This window comes from Macrotis lagotis, chromosome 1 (assembly GCF_037893015.1).
Source record: "Macrotis lagotis isolate mMagLag1 chromosome 1, bilby.v1.9.chrom.fasta, whole genome shotgun sequence".
In the NCBI taxonomy this organism is placed as follows: Eukaryota; Metazoa; Chordata; class Mammalia; order Peramelemorphia; family Peramelidae; genus Macrotis; species Macrotis lagotis.
In genome coordinates, this window is record NC_133658.1 from 257,561,157 (window position 1) to 257,588,319 (window position 27,163).

The following is a 27,163-nucleotide window of genomic DNA, read 5'->3' on the forward strand; positions in this document are numbered from 1 at the left end:
AAGCCTTTTCTATAACAATCCTTTTGTCACTTTGTAGTCTCTAATATGTGTACATGCTATTTCTCTATTTCTTTTATAATTGCTTTATTTATTTTCCAATCATACCCTGGTAGCTAACAATCTGATACACGCTATACATGAAAAATTTAGTTTAACATATTTCTATGTTAGTAAAATTCTGAAAGAAGAAATAGAAATAAAGGGGGAAAACCTGAGAAAGAAAGGAAAAAAAACATAAAAAGGTGTTAAAAAGTGAACATAAGGGGCAGCTAGGTGGTGCAGTGGATAGAGTATTGGCCCTGGTGTCAGCAGGACCTGAGATCAAATCTAGCCTAGTTGTGTGACCTTGGGCAAATCACTTAACTCCACTACTTAGCAAAAATCAACCTCCACCCCTACCCCCCCCCCAGAAAAAGTGAACATAGTATTCTTTGCTCCACATTCTGAAGGTGTAGTTTTTTCCTCTGGATGTAGATGGGATTTTCCTCAATAGTTTGCTGTGTCTTATCCTTGATCATTGATCTGCTGAGAGGACTTGTGATGATCATAATTTGTCATCTCACAAAGTTGCTGTTAATAAGTATAATATTTTCTGGTTCTGCTCACTTCACTCAACATTAGTTCATTCAAGTCTTTCCACACTTTGCTGAAATCAGGCTGCTCATGATTTCTTACAGAACAATAGTACTTCATAATATTATATACCATAACTTGTTCAACCTATTCCCAATTGATGCACATCCCTTCAATTTCCAATTCTTCCCCCCCAAAAAAAAACTGCTGTAAATATTGTTTTTTTTGCACATGTGGGTCCTGTTCTCTTTTTTATGATCTTTTTATGATTTAATAATGGTATTGCTGGATCACAGGGTATGCACAGTCATATTGCCCTTTGGGAATAGTTGCAAATTGCTCTCTAGAATGGTTGGATCAGTTCCCAGTTTCACCAACAATGTATTATCATCCAGTTTTCCCACATTCTCTCCAAAACTGATCATTTTCCTTTATTGTCATTTTAGTCAATCTGATAAGGTATGAAGCAATACCTCAAAGTTGTTTTAATTTGCATTTCTCTAATCAGTAATGATTTGGAGAATTTTTTCCTATAAGTATAAATAATTTAATTTCTTCATCTATAAATTACCTGTTCATATCCTTTGACCATTTATCAATTAAGGAATCACTTGCATTTTTATAAATATAACTCAATTATTTATATATTTTAGAAATGAGTTTTGTATCAGAAACACTAACTGAATTTCCATTTTTTTCTTCATTCTTTCTAATTTTGGCTCATTGGTTTTATTTGTGCAATTTTTTTAATTTAATGTAGTCAAAATTCTCTATTTTGCAATTTATTATGTTCTATATCTCTTCGTTTTTTTAGAAATTTTTCTCCATTTCATAGATCTGACAGATTGACTATGCTTTGTTGGCTTATGGTATCACTTTTTATTTCTAAATCCTATACTCATTTCAATCTTATCTTGGAATAGTGTCTGAGATGTTGGTCTATGGCTGGTTTTTGCCATAAAATTTTCTAGTTTTCCCAGTAGTTTTTGTCAAACAGTGACTTCTTATCCCAGGAACTAAAGTCTTTGGGTTTATCAAATAACATATTAGTATAGTAATTTAATACTGTTACTTTTATACCTAATCAATTCCATTGATCTATTTCGGTATTTCTTAGCCAGTACCAGACAGATTTCTTTTAGGTTTTTGCAAGGTAAATGGGGGTTAAGTGGCTTGCCCAAGGCCATACAGCTAGGTAATTATTAAGTAACTGAGGCGGGATTTGAACTTAGGTACTCCTGACTCCAGGGCCAGTTCTCTATCTACTGTGCCACCTAGCTGCCCCACCAGACAGTTTTTATTACTTCTGCTTTATAAAAAAAATTGTAGAACTTATATTATCTAGACTACCTTCCTTTGCATTTTTTCAGTAATGACTTTGATATTCTTGATCTTTTGCCCCTCCATATGAATTTTGTTAGTATCCTTTTAACTCTTTAAAATAATTTTTATTAATAATAATTTAATTTGTGTAGAATTGTCATTTTTCTTGTATTAGTTTAGCCTAATCATGAGCAATAGGCATATTTACAATTGTTTGGGTCCGACTTTATTCGTGCAAAAAATGTTTTCTAATTATGTTCACACAGTTTCTGAATTTGTACTGGAAGGTGGATTCCCAAGTATTTTGGGTTGTCCTCAATTACTTTAAATGGAATATCTCTTTCTATCTCTTGCTGTTGAGTTTTGTTGGTACTATATCAAGATGGTGATGAATTATCCTGCAACTTTACTAAGGTTATTAATTGTTTCAAGTAGTTTTAACTTGATTTTCTAGGTTTCTCTAAGTATAACATCATCAGAAAAGAGATTTTTGTTTCTCCATTATCTATTTTAATTCCTTTAATTTATTCCTCTTTTATTATTGCTAAAACTATCATTTATTTTTATTGCTGTTATTATTCTTTTAAAATGTTTTTATATGTTTTTCCAACAACAGGTAACACTAGTTTTCATCAATCATTATTTTTGCAAGGTTTGGAGTTTATTTTTCCCCCCTTCCTTCCCTCCCCCTAACAGAAAGCAATTTAAATATAGGTCCACATATATAATTATGCATAGCATAAATTCATATTAATCTTGTTGCAAAAGAAGAATCAAATCCAAATGGAAGGGAAAAAACATCAGAGAGAAAATTTATATAATACATATGACAACTTTTAAAAATTCAAGATAGTAAACTTTGGTCTGCATTCAAACCCCACAGTTCTCTCCCTGGATATGGATGGTATTTTCTATTACAAGTCTTTTAGAATTATCTTTTATTGTTGTTCTGCTGAAATGAACAAGTGCGTCATAGTTGATCATAATCCAATGTTCTTGTTAAAGTATATAATGTTCTTCTCGTTCTGTTCATTTCATTCAGTATCAGTTCATGTAAGTACTTCCAGATTTTTCTGAAGTCCCATCCCTCATGATTTCTTATAGAGCAATAATGTTCCATCATATTCAAATTCCACAATTTGTTCAACCATTTCCCAACTGATAGGCATTCCTTCAATTTCCAATTCTTTGCCACCACAAAAAAGAGCTACTATGAATGTTTTTGTACCTGTGGGTTTTATTTACCCTGTTTCATGATCTCTTTTGGATACAGACCTAATAGTTGTATTGCTGGGTCAAATGATATTCAGTTTTATTGCCCTTTGGGCATAATTCCAAATTGCTCTCCAGAAAGATTGGATCAATTTACAGCTCCATTCATTAATGTCCAGTTTTCTCACATCCCCTCCAACATTGATTATTTTCCTTTTATGTTATATTGATAAATCTGATAGGTGTGAAATAACAGCTCAGAATTGTTTTAATTTGCATTTCTCTAATTAATGATGATTTAGATCAATTTTTCATATGACTTTTGATAACTTTAATTTCTTGATCTAAGAATTGTCTTTCCATATCCTTTGACCATTTATCATTTGGGGAAATTACTTATTTTCTTATAATTTTTCTCAGTTTTCTTCATAGTTTAGAAATGTGTTCTTATCAGAAATTCTATTTCCAAAAACTGCAACTTTGTATCTGCAAAGAGGGGGAGTTTTATTTCTTCATTACCTATTCTAATTCTTTCAATTTCTTTTTCTTCTCTTATTGCTAAGGCTAAATTTTTTTTTAGTTTTTTTTTAGTTTTTTTTTTTTTAGTTTTTGAAAAGCAGTGAGGTTAAGTGACTTGCCCAAGGCCGCACAGCTAGGTAATTTTTAAGTGTCTGAAGCCGGATGTGAACTCAGGTACTCCTGACTCCAGGGCCGGTGCTCTATCCACTGCACCACCTAGTCGCCCCTAAGGCTAACTTTCTAATAAAACACTGAAAAATAGTGGTGATAAAGGACATCATTTTTTTACCCTGATCTTATTGTGGATACCTCTAGTTTATCCCCATGACAGACAATGTTTGTTGATGGTTTTAGATAGATATTGCTTTTATACTTGTGTTCCTAATTTTGAATCATCCCTGAATACCTGATATGTTATCCTAATGATAACTTTCTTTCTCTAATTTATCTCTAATTTATTCATGTAAACATTTAGTGATATAAAATTTCCCTTAGTAACTGCTTTGGTTCACAAGTTCTAGTATGATGTCTCATATATGTTACTGGCTTGGATGAAATTATTGATTATTTCTATGATTTTTTTTACCCTCTCATTCTTGACTATTTGATTATTTAGTTTCTAAAGAATTTTAGTCCATCTTTCCATGGTCCTTTATTACTTATATTTTTGTTATATCATGATCTGAAAAGGATGCATTTAACATTTCTACCTTTCTGCATTTGATTGTGAGGTTTTATGCTTTAATACAAGATCGTTTTTTGTGTAGGTGCCATGTACTGCAAAGAAGATGGTTTATTTCTTTCTACATACATTCAATTGTCTCCCAAGGTCTGTTATATCTAACTTTTCTAAATTTCTATTTACCTCCTTGTTGATTTTATGGATAGATTATCTAATTCTGAGAGATGGAGGTTGAAGTTTCCCACTAATATAGTTTTGCTGTCTATGTCTTGCTCTAATTCCTTTAGCTTCTCCTCTATTTGGATGCCACGCTACTTGGTGCTTATATGTTTAATATTGATACTACTTCATTGCCTATGGTATTTATTAAGAAGATATAGTTTTCTTCTTTATTCCTTTTAATTTGATCTATTTTTGCTTTTTCTTTTGTCTGAGATATGAATTGTAATCCCTTTTCCTTTACCCTGTATATATCTTTCTGTTTCAAATTTGTTTCTTGTAAACAACACATTGTAGGATTCTGCTTTTTAATCCACTCTGTTATCTGCTTTTGTTTTATGGGAGAGTTCATCTCATTTACATTAACAGCTAAAATTACTATTTCTCTCTGAATTTCCCTTCTTTTCCTTGTTTGTCATTTTCTTGTCTTTCCACTTTTTTCTTCTCACCAGTGTTTTGCTTTTGACTACTGCTTTCCCCAATCTGTACTCCCTTTTATCTACCCACTTCCCTTTAATTATGCCTCTCATTTTATTCCCTTTTTTAATTTTTATTTTCCCCCTTTTATCACCCCCTTCTTCCCTTTTATCTCCCCTTTCCTCCTTGCTTCCCTGTAGGGTAGAATAAATTTCTAAACCCAGTTGGAAATGTATGTTATTGACTCTTTGAGTCAAATCTGTTGAGAATAAGATTTACTCTTTCCTTCTTTCACTCCAGTACATTGTCTTTTTTATTTATCCTCTTATACTTCATATTCTTCTCCTAACATAAATCCCTTTTTCATACCCTAATTGCTCTATAGATATCTTGTACCTTCCACCTCTGTCAAAGAATACTTTTTTTCAACTGTTCTGATAGCAGTTTAATATTCAAGAGCATTAAGCATCCTTACATCATAATCAATTTATACTCACAACCTTTTTTCAAGTACATTCCTTCCAACTATTCCAATATGATACAACCTTCAATAGTTAAAAGTTTGGTCATGTCACAATCAATTTCTACCCACACCCTCTAAGTATATTCCTTTCAATTGTCTTAAGAGAAATAAAATTCTTTTTTATAATTTTAGGTTTTATTTGTTTTGTTTTACATTTTTTTCCCCAATCTTGCTTCCTTACCCCCATGCCCCCACAGGAGGCAGTTTGCTAGTCTTTACATCACTCCTATAGTATGGATTGATCTAAGTTGAATGTGATGAGAGAGAAAAATTACAACCTTGAGGAAGAAACATATAGTATGAGATATAGAAGAATTATATAATAAAACAACTTTTTTAAAAAATTAAAGGTAATAGTTCTTCATCTTTGTTCAAACTCCACAATTCTTTCTCAGGATACAAATGGCATTCTCTGTCACAGACACCCCCAAATTGTGCCTGATTGTTGCCCTGTTGGTATGAGTAAGTCCATTAAGTTTGATCATCACTCCCATGTTGCTTTTAGGATGTACAATGTTCTTATGGTTCTGCTCATTTTGCTCAGCATCAATTCATGCAAATCCTTCCAGGCTTCCCTGAATTCCCATCCTTCCTGGGTTGTAATAGAACAATAGTGTTCCATCACATACATATACCACAGTTTGTTAAGTCATTTCCCAATTGATGGACGTTCCTTCAGTTTCCATTTCTTTGCCACCACAAACAGAGCTGCTATGAACATTTTTGTACAGGTAATGTTTTTACCCTTTTTCATAATCTGTTCAGGGTATAGACCCAGTAGTGGGATTGCTGGATCAAAGGGGATGCACATTTTTATTGCTCTTTGGGCATAATTCCAAATTTATCTCCAGAAAGTTTGGATGAGTTCACAGCTCCTCCAACAATTTATCAGTGTCCCAGATTTCCCACATTCCTTCCAACAATGATCATTGTCCTTTCTGGTCATATTGGCCAGTCTGAGGCAGTGCCTCAGAGATGTTTTAATTTGCATTTCTCTAATAATTAGTGATTTGAAGCAATTTTTTCATATGATTATCGATTGCTTTGATTTCCTCATCTGTAAATTGCCTTTGCATATCCTTTGACCATTTGTCTATTGGGGAATAACTTGTCTATTTTTTAAATTTGACTCAATATTGTATTAGACATGTTAACTTTGGCAATGAGAAATGAAATTCTTAAGAATGTCAAGTATTGTTTTCCTGTATAGCAATGTAGACAATTTATTCTTATTGACTGCATTTTCCCCTTTCCATTTACTGTTTTATACATCTCTTGTGTCTTGTATTTGAAGATAGAATTTTTTGTTTAATTTTGACTTTTTTATCAGGAAGTTTGAAAATCCTTTATTTCATTGAAATGAATATTTTCCCTTGAAAGAATATGCTCAATTTTTCAGGGTAGTAATCCAAGCTCCTTTATCCTTTGGAAGCTGATAAGTTCTTTGTAATACTGATTACAACTCCATGATATTTAAGTTAATTCTTTTTGACTTCTTGCATTGTTTTCTCCTTTAGCTGAGAATTCTAAAATCTGGCTAAAATATTTCTTGGAGTATTTATTTTAGGATCTCTTTCTGGGACTATTTTGTCTTCTTGTTCTAGGATATTAGGGCAGTTTTCCTTGATAATTTCCTGAAATGCATTTAGACTATTTCTGTTTGTGGTTTTCAGGTAGAGTAGTAATTCATAAATTATCTCTGTTGGATCTATTTTCAAGGTTGATCTTTTTTTCTAAGAATATTTTACATTTTATTCTATTTTCAGCCTTTTAAAAATTAAAATCTTGGTATTTCAAAAGTCATTCATTTCCATTGTCCAATTCTAGTTTTTAGAGTTTTATTCTCTTCAATTAGCTTTTGTGTTTCCTTTGTTAATTTGTTAATTTTACTTTTAGATGAGTTGTTTTCCTTTTCTCCTTAGTCAATTTTATTTTTCAGTTGATCAATTTTCCTTTTTAAATTATTGTTTTCTTTAATTAATTTGTCATCATTCTCCTGCATGACTCATTTCTTTTCTCCATTTATCTTCTTCTCTTCTTTGGTTTTTTAAAATCTTTTTTGCACTTCCAAAAGGTCTTTTTGTTTTTGTGACCAATTCATAAACCCCTTTGAGGATTTACTTGAGGACATTTGTTTTCCTCTTATGAGATGATATTTTAATGTTTCTTCAGAAATTGTCAATGTTTAGCATTTTGAGTTCTTTTTTTTTAAATTATTTTAATAGTTGAGCTTTGGGTAGTATAGAGAATACAAGTTTTTTGTGCTGGGGCCAAAGGTATGTGGTAGACTGTGCTAGGGTGGCCCAATATCACAACAGTGTTCTAGAGTTGATACTTGCTCTCCACACTGAAGTTTATATCCTCACCATTGGTCTAATGAGCTGGGACTTCGATCATGCTTAGATATGAATCATACTGAGTAAGACCCCAACTATGTTGAGACCTGAGCTGAGCTAGAATCTGTGCAATGCTGCAGCTCAGCACCTTTTGCTAACCTTACAGCACTTCTACCTACACTACTGCACATCTCTTTTTCCCCACTTAAGACAGACCTTTCCCTGAAGATCCTCCAAGATATATCACTGAAAAATTGTTTCACTGTTTTTTGGAGGGATTCTGTGGTTTTAGGATCTGATTAGAGGCTTCATTCAAAATTATTTCAGGAAAAACTCTTGGAACTTCCTGGCTTCATGCCACCATCTTGGCTTTACCCTAAAAGCCCTATATATGTTGATCTTGTTAGTGAATGTGACTCCTTGAGGCAGGGAGTATTGCATTTTTTTCCAGATATCCCTCTAGCTGGTACACAGTAGGAACTTAATAAATAATTATTGATGATTCTTTTGTCAAATGAAGTTACTCTGGACTAAATAAAAAGGAAATGCACTAAGATGCAAGAAAAATTGTCCTCACGCTTTTTTTTCTGCCTGACTGTGGTGGTCTAGATTGAATGGGGAATATAAGAGATGACCGAACAAGTCATCACCTCATATGTATGTGTGAATATTTGAGTATTTTTTCTAATTTTAATTTTTGGTAGGGATTTTGGAATGGAAATAAGACAAAAGTATATCCCAGCCATGCCAATTTGCTAGACCTTTTGACTGGAGCAAGTTCTTTAAAATTAGTTTGGAATAGATTTAGAACTTTGAATATATAGGTCAGATTCTGAAATATGAATTGTAGGATGAAATCATTTTGAAGAAGATCAAGGGCAGAAGTATGACAGGTCTGAATTGATTTTAAAGCCTACATTCCTAGTTTGCAGATACAAATTTCCTACTTAATACTAGATTGGTGGTACCTGGATACTAGAATTCCCAGGATGATTTTTTAAAAAAGTAGCTCATGTTGAATCCTTTAAAACTGAGTTTCATATCTGAAAAAAGGGAAATGACAGCTTTGTATTTTTGTGTTTCAGGGTGCAAAGATATTGAGTTAACTGAAGCTGCCTACTTAATCAATGACAAATATTCTATTTCTATCTATATAGAGAGTCAATGTAGTGAATGGGAAAGATCAATGGAATTGTTATCGCTGAATCCATCAGCTAAGAAAAGGTCATCTATTTTGCTTATACCTAAACAAGCATCCCTTCCATAACATTTACTTCAAATGATCATCTATCCTCTATTTGAAGATCACCAATTAGGAGGAACTCATTATTCCTTCCACTCCTGAATAGCCCCAATTGCTTCAATGCTTTTCCTTATATCAAGTTGAAATCTGCCTCTCTATTGATTACCTTGTGCATAAAGTAGAAGTTTAATGAGACTTTCATGTGACAATCCTTCAAATAATGAAATTAACTATCATATTTTCCCTAAGTTTTCTCTTCTCCAGGTTATATATATATATATATATATATATATATATATATATATATCCCAAATTCCTTCAACTATTCCTTGGATGATATATTGTGTAGTCCTATCACCATCCTTATCATTTGTTTCTGGTTATTCTGCTTATTTTTCTGAGAACTGAACATAGATAGTTCCAGATATGGCTCATCCTGGTCACAGTGCTTCTTCCAGTGCAATGAAGGATAACATTATATATTCTTTACTATTGTGTGTTTTTGATATATGTAGAGATTTCATTCAGTTCAAATATCCACATCTTTTAAAATTGGAACTCTTTTGCTCAATCTTATATTTTGAAGTTGGTTTTTAGAACTTATTTTAGTAATTTTATTTCAATTAATTTTCATTTTATTTGATTCAGCAATTCAGCTTTTTGAATTCTGTTTGGAGCTAAACACAGCATTCAATATGTTCAAAAAATGATTCTAAATATTGGGCCATCTGCACATTATGTAAGCAGGGCATCTGTGTTTTTACTGAACTCATTGATAAATAGATTGAATGATGCAGGACCAAGGACCATTCCCTAGGTTATTCCACTAGAAAGCTCCCTACAAATTGTCCTTTAATCTATTAATCACTATTTCTTGAATCTAATTATCCAATCACTTCTAAATCCACTTTAAAGTACTATCATTCTTCAGTATATTCATATGTATAACTCAAGAGATTTTGTGAAATGCTTTGTTGACATTAAAGAATACTCTATCTGTAATATTCCCCTGATTGTTTAGCTTAGTGTGTGATTATTTCAAGTGTGAAAAAAGAAAATAATTAAGTAGTGTTTGGCATGATTTAGTCTTCATGAAATCACGCTGGCTTTTCATCATTGTTCCCTTTTCTAAGTGCTCAGAAACCATCTCCCTGAAAATGATTCTAGAAATTTGTCAGAAATAAAATTTAAGAGTTTATAGATTCCTCATCAAGGAAACAAGTAAAACAAGGGTTTTATTTTACTTTAAAAATAATCATATACAAAAGCAAGGTTAAAATCCTGCTTAAGAGAAATGGATATACATTGGTGTCTTCCCTACAGGCAAAATACATTTGCCAAAGGAGAAAGAAGGATAGAAATTCAACTGTTTAAATGAATAATCTTTATAATTTAAAGTGGGAACTAAAGCTTTACCTAATTTCTATTGAAATCTATTACCCTGCCTCTGGGCAAGTAAAAGATTTTTTTTTTTTTGGGGGGGTGATTGCTTGACCTTTGAAATGATTTTATAACACTGGTGTACCCTTCTTAGTTGCATTTCTCCAGGTTTTTATTCCTCAGTGCTGTAAAACCCTATTCTGAACAATGCCACCCCCAACCCCATATATTTCTGCTCATGTTTTTTTTTCCTGTAGAAATTTTTCTCCTTCAGTAAATAAGTCCATTCAATTGAATTCAATCTCAATAATAGTAGAAGACTTTCAATTCAAGAGAAGGAAGTTCATGGGGAAGTCAATATAGTGCTAACTTTTTAACCTGAGTCAAATCCCTGTATTCATATCAGAGTAGCTATGCCATGGGTAGGCCAATTAATCTCTATGCATTTTCTTTGGTATTTCTTCTTTGGTAAATTGAAAAGGATAAGATGAGTTTATCTTGAAATTTCATATTAGTGATAGACCTAGTGAAGTCCATTTAGGAACTACAACTGACTAGAAACTACTATTGATAAAAGTAATTATTCTTCTGACTAGCCAGTGAGGGAAAAGACATTTCTGAAGAAAAGTTATAGAATAGATTGCCTACATAATTTTATTATTTGAGTCACCTGCTCTAAACTCTAGTAATAAAAGCTGTTTCCTTAGCTACTATAACCAATCCAAGATCTCATCAGTATGGAAACCCATCCATGATTCTTATCCATAAATTTTCCATAAAGCCTTTGTTCAGTGCAGTAGTATGCATATGCATATCATCTCTATGTAATTTAATATTTCATAGAACTAATGCATCAATTGATTGTCTATTAGTTATCTCATGTTCTAGTTATATGACTTCTACATCTATTATTTTTTAAAAGTTCATAATAATAGCTGGCATTTACATTACATTGCAATTTTAAGGTTTGCAAAGTGCTCTTCACAAATATTACCTCATTTTATTCTCACAACAACCCTGAGAAGCAGATGCTATTTTTAAAATTTTTCTCATTTTACATATGAGGAACCTGAGACAGATGAAGGTCAAGTGATTCACCCAGGGTGGTTTTCTGTGTTACTGAGTGCCTGCTTTTAGTCATTCACATCCTTTAACATTTTATATCACTTTTCAGAAATCATTGATAGCAATATAGGGTAGCTACTCAAAGTAAATAGGTTATAGCTGATTACTTGATATTATGATCAATCTGCTAGCATAATTTAGAGAGGAAAATTTTATTCCCTAGGGAATTCATCTGCACCTTAATCCTCTAGAAATGGCTCTCCATGGAGAGCAGATAGTTAAAAGGCTGAGCCAGTCAGATTGATATCTCTTAATCAAAGAAGTTGTCTTAGAGTGATTCAACACTACTGGTCTACCATTTATTAATGATTCGTTCTCTGATTTATGAATGGGAGCACATGCCATCTTGAAGAAATTGTGCTATAAGTCCAAGATGACATCTTAGCAACTAATGGTAGTCTTGTGGTAGGACAAATTCTTGGCTAGTTGTAGAAAATATGGTTAAAGAATAATTTATGTTTTACTGATTGCTACATTCATATCTTTATAGCATGGGATAGTGGATTTGTAATCTGAAGATGTGTGTTCAAATGTCATCTCTGCTTAATTAATCCTGAGCAAGTTACACAGCTTCCATGGGTATCAATTTCTTCATTTGTAAACTATGGGAAATTTGATTTCTTTCACCTTTAGAAACATGATCATTTGAGACTCTTACCAAGTGTACTGACCCATGCAAAGTGAACAAAAGTTAAACTCAGTAGGCATTGTGTTGACTAGAGAAGGGGAAAAGAAGAGAGGAATTCATTGGAAAACTCAAATGCTTTTCATTTTCTGTCACTAATGAATCCTTTTCTGCAGAGAGGAAAAAGCATATGCTCCTTATCTCTGGTTCCCCTCCATTCTGGTTTTACCCTATGACTGAAATTCTCTCCCTCCTCTACTCTGACTATTGACCTCCCTGGTTTCCTTTAAGTTCTAGCCAAAATCTCACCTTTTACATGAAGCCTTCTCCAACCCCTTTAGGTGGACATAATAAATTTGCAGTTTCACATACAATCCTCTTTACTATTCTATTATCTTATATTTAAGTTTAGAATTTTTTAAAAAAGTTGCTTCCTATTTTGTACACTAGCTTATTTTGTATATATTTGTATGCATGTTGTTTTCCTTATTAAATTGTAAATTCATTGAGGGAAGGGACTGTCTTTTGCCTCTTTTTGTTTTTCCAGTACTTTGTATAGTGCTTGGCACATAGTAGGTACTTAATAAAAGTTTATTGCTGATTAGTATCAAAAGATTTTGGGTTAACCTGGAATATGAAGATGAGCTATGAATAGAAACTAAAGATAAATTTCAAGTGATTTTTGTATTCAATGAAAAATCATGTTAGAGAACCATTACTATAAACCTATTTTTTGGAATACAAACTGCCAATATACCATCAGGGTTACAAAACCAATCATATACTTTAATCCAGTGATTGATTCTATGACTAGAATTTTATTAGAAAGAAGAAAAAAATCATGTGTACAAGTCTATTCATAATATTATTATTTGCTATAAAAAGTTGGAACAGATCTTATATGCAATTATGTACATTTATAATTAATTTGATGACTGATTTTCTCAAAATATCATCTGATGACTTCTCTTTTAACATGTGTTTCTATAATGCAATGTAAGTTTCTTGAAGGCAGAGATTTTTCATTTCTTTTGTATCCTTGGGTCCTAACACTGCACCTTGTACATCATAAGTGCTTAATGGGTGTTTGTTGGACTGCTTGGACTAGATTAGAACAATTAAATAGAATAAATGTGGTAAATGTAAAGAACGGTCCAGAGCTGCAGAGATACTTAAATGAAGTGATTCACTGACCAAAGTAGGATAACAAAAAGTAAAATATATATATTGCCTATGAATTTATTAACATATATAATGTGAAAACAAAATCTAATAACAGATTTTAAAAGCTGAGAGGTGACATAAGCAGATATTGTTATATTTTACTTAATTTTCTAAGAAATTGTTAATATAATAAAATTATTAGGACCACTTTATTTTATTTGTATATTTACTCAAGGCAATGGGGTTAAGTGACTTGCCCAAGATCACAAAGAGAGGTGATTATTAAGTGTCTGAGATATACTTGAACTCAGGTCCTCCTGACTCCAGGGCCGGTGCTCTATACACTGGGCCACCTAGTTGCCCCTACTACCACTTTAAAATTGATTTGTTATCCCTCTAGTATGTTGTGTCAGGTAGAAAATTGTCATTATAGGATATAAATATCAAACTTAGGTGATCTATTGCAAATAATGTTATAATTATATTAAAACTAAAATTCTTGTGTGCCATTTTAGCTGCAAAAGTTACCTTTGAATGTATGAGAATCATTTTCCATTGTGAAATGGATATAAAAGTAGTTTCTGACTGGCTGAAATAAGGACTTTGTGTAAAATGAGCTGAAAATCTAAGACAACTCATTAGCATTGACTTAAACTTGTTCAAAGTTCTTGCTCAAACAGACAAATTTTTTACTTTCCTATTTTATTTTCTTTTGGGTTAGATTCTATGTGTTTTCATTCCTAGAAATGCAATGGCATAGTAACATAACTTATTTTAACAGCTCTTTTATTCTTTGTCCATTGTTAGGTGCTTTCCACAGACTTCTACAGATGTAACCATTACCTGATATTATAATTCTGTCTTCAAAAAGCAATATGTCATTTCCTTTTCCCATTATGTCATCATACTGATGCTCCTCTTGTGTTGTCTTCTAAATTTGTCATCTTAATAACATCAATAAAAGACTGTAATATGAGGAAGCCTTGAATTGTTTTAGCATCAAGGTGGGAAGACCAAATCAGTAGTTTTGTTGAATATGCTTCTTTACTAAAAGAAAACTTGATTAGAATCAACTGATTGGATTATAGAATTACACGTCAGCTTTCCTAAAAAAAATTTGAAAACTGTATCTTAATATATTTGAATTTCTTTGTAATTCTATACATTTTATGTATTTAAAAGCTTTATTCTGAGAAGAATCCATAGACTTCACCAGATTGCCAATACAGCTCATGACTCTCTGTCTCACTCACATGCACATACATGCACATTCATATGCATACGTACACACACATACACACACACATACACACATACACAAAGTAGAATGTTGGATTAGAACTTGGAGAGTAAATATACTAAGGGAAGTCTCCATGTTACAGAATAGTACTGGGGAACTATAAAAGCTGATTTTGGTGTTAGTTTGAGATTGACAATGGAAGGCATATACTGGCACCTATTAGAATTTAATAAATATATGAATAGAATAAAGTTTAATAAATCCAAGATCTTTAAAACCATTAAAACCAAGGACTTTGTAAATTTTTTTAGTTTCAAAGTTGTTTTTTGTATGTCTGTGTGGTGGTGGTGGGGGGAGTTGTAGGACAAATATGTAATTGGTTGACATTGAGATTAATTTACAAAGCACATAATTGGATTCTGATTCATTCAGTTCTTCTTGGATTTTAGGCAATAAGTATACAACTTCCTTTTTTCTCCTTTTATCCCAAATAGAAGATATTTTATGTTTCCAAATCATTTTATTTCTACTCTATATGTACTATATTATAATTAGATCTAAAGTATTTGAAGAACTTTAATGAAACATTTGACGAAAGGCAACCAGTTTTTGTCAAGGATAATAAAAGCGGCGGGGGGGGGGGATCCTTACAATGAGCAGATAAATATAAGCTCATGGTTTGGAAGCTCTGGATAAAAGTTTGTATAGGAATAAGTAAGGAAAAAATTGAAATCCTCATTCAAGATTTTTCTTCTGTGGCATTACAATAGTGTTTTAAAAAGAGTAAGTATTCAATAGATACCTTTTCCTTCATTAGAAATAATCCCATAAACAATTAAAATTGGGAGGGAATTTAGAATTGGTCTAGTCCAAAAAGGAACCTGAGATGAGCACAAGAGGGGATTGTCTCTAAGTCACATAGTAAGATAGTGACAAAAGGACCATTAAAACCAAGATACCTTAGTTTTTACCCAATACTTTTGTTGTTAATCATGATTTGAGACACCTAAGTTTAAAACACTTTGAAAGTCTTCAGAATTAAAAGAAATAAACTGCAGTAATCTTTCCTACCACTTCTTTTCCTAGTCTTCAAATATACTCAAAAAATTCAGGGCTTTAAAAAGTCATAGCTTCCTGTTGAGCTACTTCCATTTGAAGATTCATTGCCTTATTGGTAAAATAATTTGGAATGGGGGGGTGGTCACAAGAGATCTGAGTTTGAAACCTATATTTAATACACTGAATAAGTGACTTTAGGAAATAATAATAAGCAAACATTATAATAACAAAAATAAATACTCAGGGGATGTGGTAATGAAAACATTGGAGAAAACTTAAAGCATTCTATAAATGGCAGCTATTTTTTTTGTTAAGTACAGTAATAGAATGATTTTCTTCTATGCCATTGTATGGTTTAATTCAGGGAGTATAACTTAAACTTCTAATTGGTCTTTTTCAGGTCACAGAGCTTAATAATGTTAAAAATGTATTGCGATTGCCCAAAAGTACAAAGAAACATGCTATTGGGATTTATTTCAACGATGATACCTCCAAGACCTTTGCTTGTGACTCAGGTGTGTCTGTTGTAGCAGTGTCAATAAAGTATAGGATTATTGATTTTTGCCATGTAAGTATGCCGTATATCTACATACAGATTTTCTGGGTATTTATTTATACAGAGCTTGAGGCAGATGAATGGTGTAAAGTGCTGCAGATGGAATGCTTGGGAACTAGAATTAATGACATCAGCCTTGGAGAGCCAGACCTGTTGGCCACCGGTGTAGAAAGAGAGCAGAGTGGTATGTAAAAGAAATACTAAATTTATGAATATTTTGAAAATTTACAGCCAAATGCCCACTAGGATCAGCAATTCACTATAGAGGTACTTCAGTTCAATTTTGGTAACATTCTAGAAATAATAAAATGATTATTTTTAAACAAAATAAGTATATAGGTGATGATAACAAAGTACAAAATATGTGAAATTAATTGTCCAGTGTCACACAGTTAGTTAGTGGTAGAACACAGACTAGAAGCCATGTGTCTCAATTGCTAATCCATTTCTCTTTCAAGTTAAACTTTTTCTCCTGAGGCAGGGTAATTTTTGGAACTGGGATACTACCTAGCTATATGACCTTGACTAATTCACCTTTTTAAATCTCACTTTCTACATCTGTAAAATAAAGTTAGCATGGGAGTTTTTAGACATGATTTCAATGATATTCTGATGAAGTAATATACTTTATCTTTCAAACCATAAGATATTGTACAATTGTGTTTCTGTTGTTATTATATCATCAAAATGGATTAGAATTTTACTAATATAAGAAACTTCATATTATCTTTTTGAACTGGATATATTCAATGCAGAATAAACCATATAAAAACTCTTGTGGCTTTATTTTTTTATGCTTAAATCACTGAGTAATATTGAGAATAACAATTTCTTTGTTATTTAATGTAAACTAGTTATATTGAGTGGTGATGATAATTTGATCACAGGAAATAAATTTTAGGATGACATCATGAAGTTAAATGCTTCAAAATAATTTTGATGACTTAATTTTTTTAATAAATAAATAAATATCTCTTCTCAGAAATTTTTCAAAGGAAGCCCATCAGCAAATGCAGTGCCATTAACTCCTTTGGGATGTTTCCAGACACTCTGGAGCCCTGTTGAGTGCATGGCACTTGGGTGAACTCTTTTTTAAAAATAATTTTGGCTGCTGTTTTATTCAGTTATGATAATTATAAGTTGATCTATACAAGATTGAAATAATTAAGATATAAGACCAATTTCTGTGCACCTGCATCTATTGTGAACATGAAGACAAAAATATAATTGACTTCCATTTGCCAGTAGAAATTCACAGTTGCAATTTTTAATAGATTTAATGATTTTAACTTTTATTGCTACATATCATTTCTTTTGTAGTTTGTAAATGTATATTTCCTTTTATTCCAAAAAGTTGGGTTTTAGTCACATAAATGGTGCTTCTTGTATTTTAATATGTAATCTTTATTCATGTATTATTCATTTATTATCCAAGGAAGAGACTTTCATTAAACAAATTATAATTTTCCTTAAACAAATGTTGATTGATATGGAAGATAGATTTGCCTTTTTTTTTTAAAAAAGTAGTCTATATAACATAGGGAGGAATGTGTTGCAATTGTTTTGAATGCCTCAAAATTCCTATAATGTCAACAATATTTAATTCCTAGGGACTTTAGACTAACACTTTGTTTTTCTCCCAGAGAGATTCAATGTGTATTTGATGCCATCTCCTAACTTAGATGTACATGGGGAATGTACCTTGCAGATAACATATGAGCATATCTGTCTTTGGGACATCCAGAATCCCAGAGTCAAACTCATCTCTTGGCCATTAAGTGCCCTCCGGCGATATGGACGAGATCCAACATGGTTCACATTTGAGGCAGGAAGGTGAGTTTAAGGATTTTATTTATTGATGGGCTTCATTTTGTGATCAGATTCACTTCATTTTGTCCATAGGTATTTACATACTCCAACTCCAAAGAGAATTCACAAACTGCAAATAATATCTATGAAATCAGAAAGGATAAATTCCTGTTTCTGTAGTATTTTATTTATACAATTATACAAATTCTTCTCATTACAACATCCTGTAATATATCCCAGAAGTGACATCTCCATTTTAAAGATAATGATACTGAGACTCTGAGACTTCTGTCCTGTTAATGGTTACATAGACAAAAAAGTTTTTTTTTTTAAATTATACTTTTGTTTTCAAGTGTCTGAAGTTGCAAGCATCAATGGAGTTAAGTTTTCAAGGCAATGGAGTTAAGTGATTTGTCCAAGGTCACACAGCTAAGGAATTATTAAATATCTGATACCGGATTTGAACTCAGGTCCTCCTGACTCCAGGGCTGGTACGCTATCCACTGCACCACTTAGTTGCCCCCTAAATTATTTTTCAAAGTATATAAAAGACACTACATTAGAAACATAAAACACCAATGCTTAATACAGTGTGTTCATTGTGGTTGAATATTTATTATACTTGTATGTGAATATGTTGTTTATAATAAGAATTTGGTTGTTCTGCTTGTTATAATTTTGACTTCAAACTCTAAAATGGTTTATTAATTAATGATAAATAATATGAATATTACTTGAATATTGAATATTCTATTTCCAGTAAAGACAAACATTTTTATTCATCCTAGAGAATTTATCATTGTTAATTTTTATTTTCTTCTGGATTTATTGGAGAAATCATGGAATCATAGACTAGCATACTTGGAAGAAGTCTAAGAAAATAGAAATTAGAATGTTAGAGTTAGTCAAGAGTTTAGAATGTAGGTCACAGAATGACAAAACTGAAAATATTTTAGAATATCAATCAATCTATTATTAAGCATATATTAAGGAAGCAGCTAGGGGACACAGTGGATGGAGCACTAATCCTGGAGTCAGGAGGACCTGATTTCAAATCTAGTCTCAGATACTTAATATGATCTAACTTGGTGACCTTGGGCAAGACAACCCCATTGCCATGCAATAAATAAATAAACATATATTAAGTACATATTATGTGATAGGCACTGCACTAAGTGCTAGGAATATAAAAAGGCAAAAACTGTCACTGCTCCAGAGGGAGAAGCAACATGCAAGCAATATATATATATATACATATATATATATGTATATATATATATATATATATATATATGTCATATTTAAGATAAATAGGAAGTAATTAACAGAAGGAATATATTAGAATTAAGAATGGTTGGAGAAGCCTTCTAGGAAAGGATATGATTTTAGTTGGGATATAAAGGAAACCAGGGAGGTCAATAGGCACAGTGGAGGAGGTAAAGTTTCCTAGGTCTAGGAGACATTCAAAGAAAAATCTCATAGCTAAGAGATGGAATATCATTTGATGAATAAAATATTATATATTTTATATGATATAACAGTTTTATAATAACCAATATTAATGAGATATTTCCTTTAAATTAATGAAGCTTATTAAATATTATTTTAAGATTAAGTCTTATTATTTCATTAAATTTTTATTGAAATAATATACATTTATATTTATCATATATATTTATTGAAAACATTACTTGTTAATGTTACTGTAATAAATCTAATAATTTAGGTAATAAAATATAAAATGTCAAATGTCCAAGCAGAAAGAACCCTTAAAACAAAGAATACATTGGTACTGCCTCTTACTATGCACAATGTCACCTTGGACAAGTCACTTCATTCTTTTTCTTCATCATAAATGAAAGGATTGAGTTATATAAACTCCACCCAACACTCCAGTTCAGATATTGTGATCCTATTAATGCATAATGTTAGATTAGAACAAGCATCCATTTAGTCCAGTCCAAAAGGACTAGGTAGCTGTCTATTGTTCTTTATTTCCTCTCCTGAGATCTTCCCCCCAACCCCATCTCTCTTGTTTCCAGTCAGTGATATATTGCAAGAGGTTTATTTAGATTGTACTGTCACCTCTTGTAAATATTAGTCCTTTTTAGATTCTTTAAAATTTATTTTATACAATTAATAGGAAGGGAGACTAGATCTTGAAATAATATTAGACAAATGGAATCTTATCAAATTATTTTTCTGCACTGACCTAAAAAAAATTCAGAAGTTAGACTATTTTCTCCTTAATCTACTTTTAGATTTGAAATGTAATTACTGTATTGGCACTACAGCTCATGTAATATACAGGATGCATGAAAAACAGCCTCCATTAAATTACAATGTGTTGAATTGTATTGCATTACATATGGTTAGTGTTTTTAAAAGTTTGTTGAGAGATTACTTTTTTCCTTGCCTACCCCTGTGATTTCATCAAGATAGGGAAAACTTGGTGTGGAAAATCCATTTGTATGTTTGTAACTATTGGCAAATCACCTATAGCTTACAGTTTTAAAGAGTTGCTTGTAGTAATGAAAGATCAATTATCTTGCCCATTGTCACATGGGTAATATTGGTCAGAGTCAGAAGTTTAACTCATCCCAATTCCAAAGCCAATTCTCTAGTATGTCATATTATCTTTATTTATATTTAATTTGAATAAATTTTATATTATGATTCAAGAAATCATCACAGTCTTCTCAAGTGTTAATCTAAAGGTGGAAGTTGTGTGGGGAAGTTTATTAAAATACCAGAGGCATGGACTGATTATTTGAAACTCATTCAAGTAAGAATGAATACTGAATTGAATACCCACTTACAACTCTCCCAGAAAGAGTTGCTTATACTCTAGGTAACAGTAACATTATTTTATACTTTGCCTGAACATCAAATAACAATCTATTTTATAGTTATCATCAAGAAGTTTAGGATAATAAGATCATTCAAGCTCTTCCAAGCATGAAGGTTTCATTTCTCCTTTATTAATATAAGCATTTCCTTCCTTGGCTGTTCCCAGGAAAGTGATCAAAACAAGGAAGTTCCATTCCACTATGCAATTTTCTTCTCATCCATACAGATGATTGTAGGCAGTTAAAACTCTCTAGGAAGTTTATTTTTTTAATGGATGGATATATTTTTTTGACATAATAGGCTCTTCTTCATTCCCCAAACACCCAAATAAATCCAATGCTACAAAGTATGTTTTGCCCAAAGAGTTAGTTTACTGATTGTTAACAAAAGGGAAGAATGTGTCCCAATATATTGACAGCATAATACAGCATTGCCCATGGATAATGTGTTTTGTCTGAATTTTATTGCCTCTTCAAGTTGACTTTCTTTACATCATTGAAGTCATTGTGTGTATTCTTTTGCCTCTGCTTTGTTCATTCCAATTTAGATAAATTAAATGTAGACCTGCAATAATCCTGAATACAGCCAGACATATCAGATTAAAATGTATCTGAGAAATATTTTTAAAAGTAAATAAAATACAACAGAACATAGATAATATTACCATGAGGTTTTCTAAGTCAATATATAGCCCACAGGGATTTTTTATAAAGCTTAGTGGCCCCAGTTTCTAAATGAGTTTTATATTATTGCCTTAATTCACTATATGTCTTTCTTTGTTTCTGAATTATTGTATTCATTATTATTCACCATAATTTGTTCAGCAACTCCACAATTATACAATTTCTAGCTTTTGAAATTAAGCATAATATTGATATGAATATTTTGACACATGTAGATTTTTTTCCTTGTACCACCTTGAGGTTTTGTAGTTCTAGTAGGAAAAACTCGGAGCTAAAAAGTTATGAAAAATTGGTAACTTTTCTTGCATATTTCAATTGCATTTTGTAAGATTAATCCACCTTTCAAAACCATAAGAAATGCATTAGCATATCTGTTATCCAATGGTAAGCTTCAGAAAGATTTAAGCAGATTTTTACCTGATCTTGTTACATGATAACATTCTGTGCAAGGCATGGACAACTCTCCTTTTATGAACTCGTTGAATTTTTAAAAAAAATTTCTAGAACAGCTTGAACATTCTTTGATTTCGAATTTGATATGAATGTTATTTATTCCCATTCCTTCACAACCATGCATTCAGTCAATGGATGAGATAATATAGGTGTGGCAATCATAAAATAAGTAAAAATCCCCTGACCTTGTACCCTGAAAACTTGGGTTTGGATTCTATCTCTGCCATGTAACAGATGTGGATGAAATTCTCTTAACAAACGAATGAAACAATGACCCTGTTCATGTTGTCCAACTAAAGTAGAGGGATGAAGAGTTATCTTGTAAATGTGAGTAGTGTGGACAACTGTTTTTGGAGAATTAAATCATTAAACACCATCTATGCTCTTGGTTTCCTAGGTTAACAAATTATCTCTTCATTTACCTACAAATTATGATATTAGGTAACTGAGATTATCTGTTGAAAGATATATTCCTATATCTAGGAGGTAGCTATATGGCATAGTGGATAGAATCAGAGACCTGTGCTCAAATTCAATTTCAAATACTTACTATAAGTCTGATCCTTAAGTCACTTACCTTGTCTAACTTAGTTTCCTTATCTGTAAAATAAGATAATAATAGCAACCACCTCCTAGGATTGTTGTGAAATTTAAATGAAGTAATATTTTAAAGCATTATATAAATGCTAATTATTATTTATTATTATAACTAGAGTGCTCTATGATTAGGCTGCATGATATAAACAAGAAGACAATGGATATATAAATTCAACGGCTTAATATGTAGCTTAGCTCTATCTTGAGGCAGATGTATGTATAACCTTGGACAAGTCACTAACCTTTCTGGGTCTCTTTCCTTTTTTTTGTGAAATATAGATAATAATCCTTGCCTCATCTCCCTGAAAGAATTTTGAGCATAAGATCAGATAATTTGTATAAAGAGTTTTGTAAAGCAAAATGCTAAATAAATATGAGCTATTGAGTCAGAAAGTAAATTGAATAATTAATCATCTACTTCTTTTATGATTATATAAAATATAATTGGAATGAATCTAATTAATTTCCTCATAATAATGTACCATTCTTTCCAAGAAAATTTGCATTTATCTTTTAATGATCCTGTATGGAAGTGATAGTTCTATTCATGTTATTCATGTTTAGCACTGGATATCAAAGGAGCATATGGTTCTTTGAAGAAATATTGTACTGGGACCCACAAAATCGAAAAGAGAGAGAGAGAGAGAGAGAGAGAGAGAGAGAGAGAGAGAGAGAGAGAGAGAGAGAGAGAGAGAGAGAGAGAGAACCTCTAGGACAATAATACTTTGCCGAAAATCCATGACCTAGGAAAATCTGGACATGAATCAGTTGAGGGGATTATGTGAGGCTAGGTTGAGATCTGCCTGCCTTGATGGGGCAAGTACCCGATTCATGGATATGCTGAAGTACTTACCTGAATGACAACTAATTCGGCAAAAATCATCATTACATTTAGTTAATCACTTGTTTAGCTGCCTACATTTGCAGAGTCAAGGAATGCTCTTCATATCAATGAGAGTGGCATTTAATACTGAAAGTGGAGAATGGAAGCAATTTGATAATTGCCTGAATTGAATCATAGAACCATGAATCTTTCATTTTGATGAGATCTAAAGAGTCCAATAAAACTAGATGTATATTTACTCATGAGAAATCTCTCTTGTGAATCCTCTTATGTATATATATATTTACCAGCCTTTGCTGGGCTCTGACAAGGGGATCAAGGAAAATGGGCCTCACTGTTCATTTTGATGAGAAAAAAAACTAACTATGCCCATTACTATTTTTGGCCCTGTATGATTTAAATTTGACCTTCAGGTCTTACTTTCTTCAGACCCAGTACTTGACCCACTGTTTTGCTAGCTACATCTACTAGACAATAAGCTCCATGAGGGCAAGTATGGGAGTCTTACTTAAATTTTTACCTCCTCCAGTGCCTACCAAATACACTACACATGATAGATATTTAATAAATTTATGTAGATTTATTTTGAATTTTATTGAAGATCTTTTGGGTTCAAATTCAAATGAATCTCAGATAATTTCTGTGTTTTGTTTTGACAGGATGTGTGATACTGGAGAAGGCCTTTTTATCTTTCAAACAAGAGATGGAGAAGCCATCTATCAGAAAGTACACTCTGCTGCACTGGCTATAGCAGAGCAGCATGAGCGTTTGCTTCAGAGTGTGAAAAATTCAATGGTATGTTTGACAAATATTTTTCTTATCCAACATGCTGCACAAATCAATGTCAACTATGGGGTTTCTTGTTAAACATTCAGTTAGCATTTATGCTTCTATATGTAATAACTTGTTATTTGCTTCTAACATAATATATACATAAAATTAATTATTCAGTTCAATTCTTTGTTATTGCCTAAAAACAAAATATTCAATAAATCAACATTCATTAATTAAAATTTCCTACTCAGGAGCCAATTAGAAATAGAGATTTTTGTCATATTTATCTCCTTGCTTCCAGTGTCTAATATAAAGTAACTTCTTTTGAATATATGTAAGAACATAGCAATACAGTAATCAAAATAAAATACTTCAATGACTCTCTTTTGCCTACTGAATACATTTCAAACTCATTAGTCTTGCATTTAAGGCTTTCCACAATGTGAATCCAATCCAGCTCTTCTGCCTCTTTTCCTTTCAAATTTAACCAGACCAAATTGTTTGAGTATTTGTTCATGCTTCCCTTCTAATATCTGCCTAAATAAAATAAATTTCACCCTTCCTTCAAGACCCTTAGTTGTAATCTTCTTTCTTCCTTACTTTCCTCCAGTTTTAAGTGATGTTCACTGTGTCACCTAGCTGCCATTTTGTATCTTTTATATCAATAAGTTTAGATCTTTTTACTTATAATTTGCACCATAATTATTTGTATACACACGCACTTCCTTTAGGAGAGATCATGGCATAGCAAATAGAGAGCAATCCTTGAAGGCCAGAGAACTGGAATTCAAATGCTAGACTGCTTCTGAAATAGAGTATTCTACTTGACTACCTGTCTAAAACCCTACATTGAAAAAAAGGCACCAACCTATGTAGGCAGAGGGGATTTTACTCAATTGGGAGTTCTCTATGTACTGAGGCAATCACAATTCTTCTTTTGTAATACTTGTATTATATAACAACAAGACCCAATGAAATACTAAATTTTAGTAAAGTAAAAAAAAATAGTAAAAAGAAATTATAAAATGCTTTGTGAATTCCAGCTGTGATCTGATCATTATTGAATTGAGTTTAGTCTAGAAAACCTGACTCAGGATTGCTTCAATTACCTTTTGTGTAAACCATCAACTGGTGTCACTAGCTTTGAGAGGGATTGCCCCAGCTTGTGGGTACATGTTTTTCATTACACAATAAGATTACTTGGTCTGGTTTTGCTCTATGATTAAGGGACCAGATTTGTCAATGAGCCAAAAGCTCCTTGTTCCTTGAAAGTATGATTAAATTCTAGCCTTTCTCATGTTTAGAAAAGGAGATAAAATTTTTAGTTTCTTATCTGGTTTCAACCAAAGAGTCAAAGAATCAAAAGAACTTGTGAATTTTGAAGAAGCATAAAGCACAGTGAAAAGCTGGAAATTCATGTTGGAAATTCTGAGGAAAATAACACTTTTTATTCTTTTGTACATAGAGACTATACTGCTGACCCATTGTCTGTAGGTTACCTTCCTTCAGAATTTCTTTCACATAATAGGGATAGATTTGCCCTCATCCACAGATTTTTCTCACCTAGCTGCCCTGGTGGCCAGCAGTTTCACTTTTGAGAGGGCCAGGGATGTAGGTAGGGGAATAAAATGAAGTTACCTAGCTTATTTGCTACTTGAGCTCATAACCTCGACCTCATTACTAGCAAGCTTCTACCAAATGAGCTAGTCAGAAACATTTCTAGCAGCTAATATAGTGAAGCTCTTTTCAATTCTTCTGAAGAATCATGGGGAGAGAGCTATAGCCTGTTGATCCCTACTCTACATCATAATATAAACTTTTCATTATGTTTACTTTCCATTCAAATATATTTATACATTAGGATTTCTGATATATTGGGACTAAATTCCTTTCTCTGCCTACAGTAGTGAATATTCCTAGTTCTTTCAGATATTTGTATTAGAACATTTTCCAGTAATTTTAAATAAACCTCATTGAATATGATGGCTATTATTATAAATATGTTTCTAAAAGTAATTTTGTTACCATGTTTTAAATGTTAATTTTTCTCTATAGATGTAATATAGTATAATGGAAAAATATAAGACTGAGAGTCACTTAGAAATTCTAGGTTTTAGTTCTAATGGGTAAATTTTTAGATATGTGATCCTGAATAAAGCATTTAAATCATCCTCTTTTTCCCCTCAAAAAAAGATTGGATTAGATCATGTAAAATTCATTTCAGCATTGACATCATTTGTTCTCTCTCTCTCTCTCTCTCTCTCTCTCTCTCTCTCTCTCTCTCTATATATATATATATATATATATATATATATATGTATATACCCCCACCTTTCCTAATTTTCTAAATATTTTATTCCTCTTCCATGGAAGGTGATTAAAGACTTTGAGAATAGTGTGGATTTGAAACTAGCTGAAATGCAAGATTGAAAAGCTTGGTCGTCTCATTTTATTTATAAATACTTTCTAGCTAAAGGAGACAGGATAGTAGAATGGAAAGTAAAAACCTGAATTTAGAGGTTCCTCTAAATTCCTCAGAGGACCTGAGTTCACAACCCAGTTCTTTAGTAACACTTTGATATTAGGCAAGTCATTTTGCTTCCTTGGCTCTTAGTTTCCTCAACTGTAAAATGAGGAGCCTGGCCTGGATGATGGCTAAGGGCTTTTCCAACCCCAGATCTATTAAGAGAACAGAGTGACATTGCTGTGTACATTGCTAGGGTTATTCCCTCAGCAGCAGGGCTATTTTTGCCACCTTTGAGGCATCCCCGTGTTAGTATCTGTGACTGATATCTAATTTTGGAATGAGGAGTGGCTGTTTGCAGGGAGCCAATCATTCCCGGAATGCGAACGTCACTTCAGTCTTTCCCTCAAGTGGTAGCCTAGAGACAGAGCCCTCATGGTTGGCTGTTAGCCAGAGAACCCTAGAACACAGTATTATGTCAGAGCATTTTCTC

General features: G+C 32.2%; 1 protein-coding gene across 1 annotated transcript in view; it reads left to right on the forward strand.

Annotated features, from left to right (window-relative positions):
- The window catches only part of DOK5 (docking protein 5), a 152,174-nt gene that overhangs the window by 88,150 nt on the left and 36,861 nt on the right, over positions 1 to 27,163 (forward strand). Inside the window, exons 3-6 of the mRNA XM_074210287.1 lie at positions 16,041 to 16,155; positions 16,261 to 16,380; positions 17,840 to 18,029; positions 24,092 to 24,227. Coding sequence (XP_074066388.1) covers positions 16,041 to 16,155; positions 16,261 to 16,380; positions 17,840 to 18,029; positions 24,092 to 24,227 — 561 coding nt within the window. The remainder of the gene's footprint in view (positions 1 to 16,040; positions 16,156 to 16,260; positions 16,381 to 17,839; positions 18,030 to 24,091; positions 24,228 to 27,163) is intronic.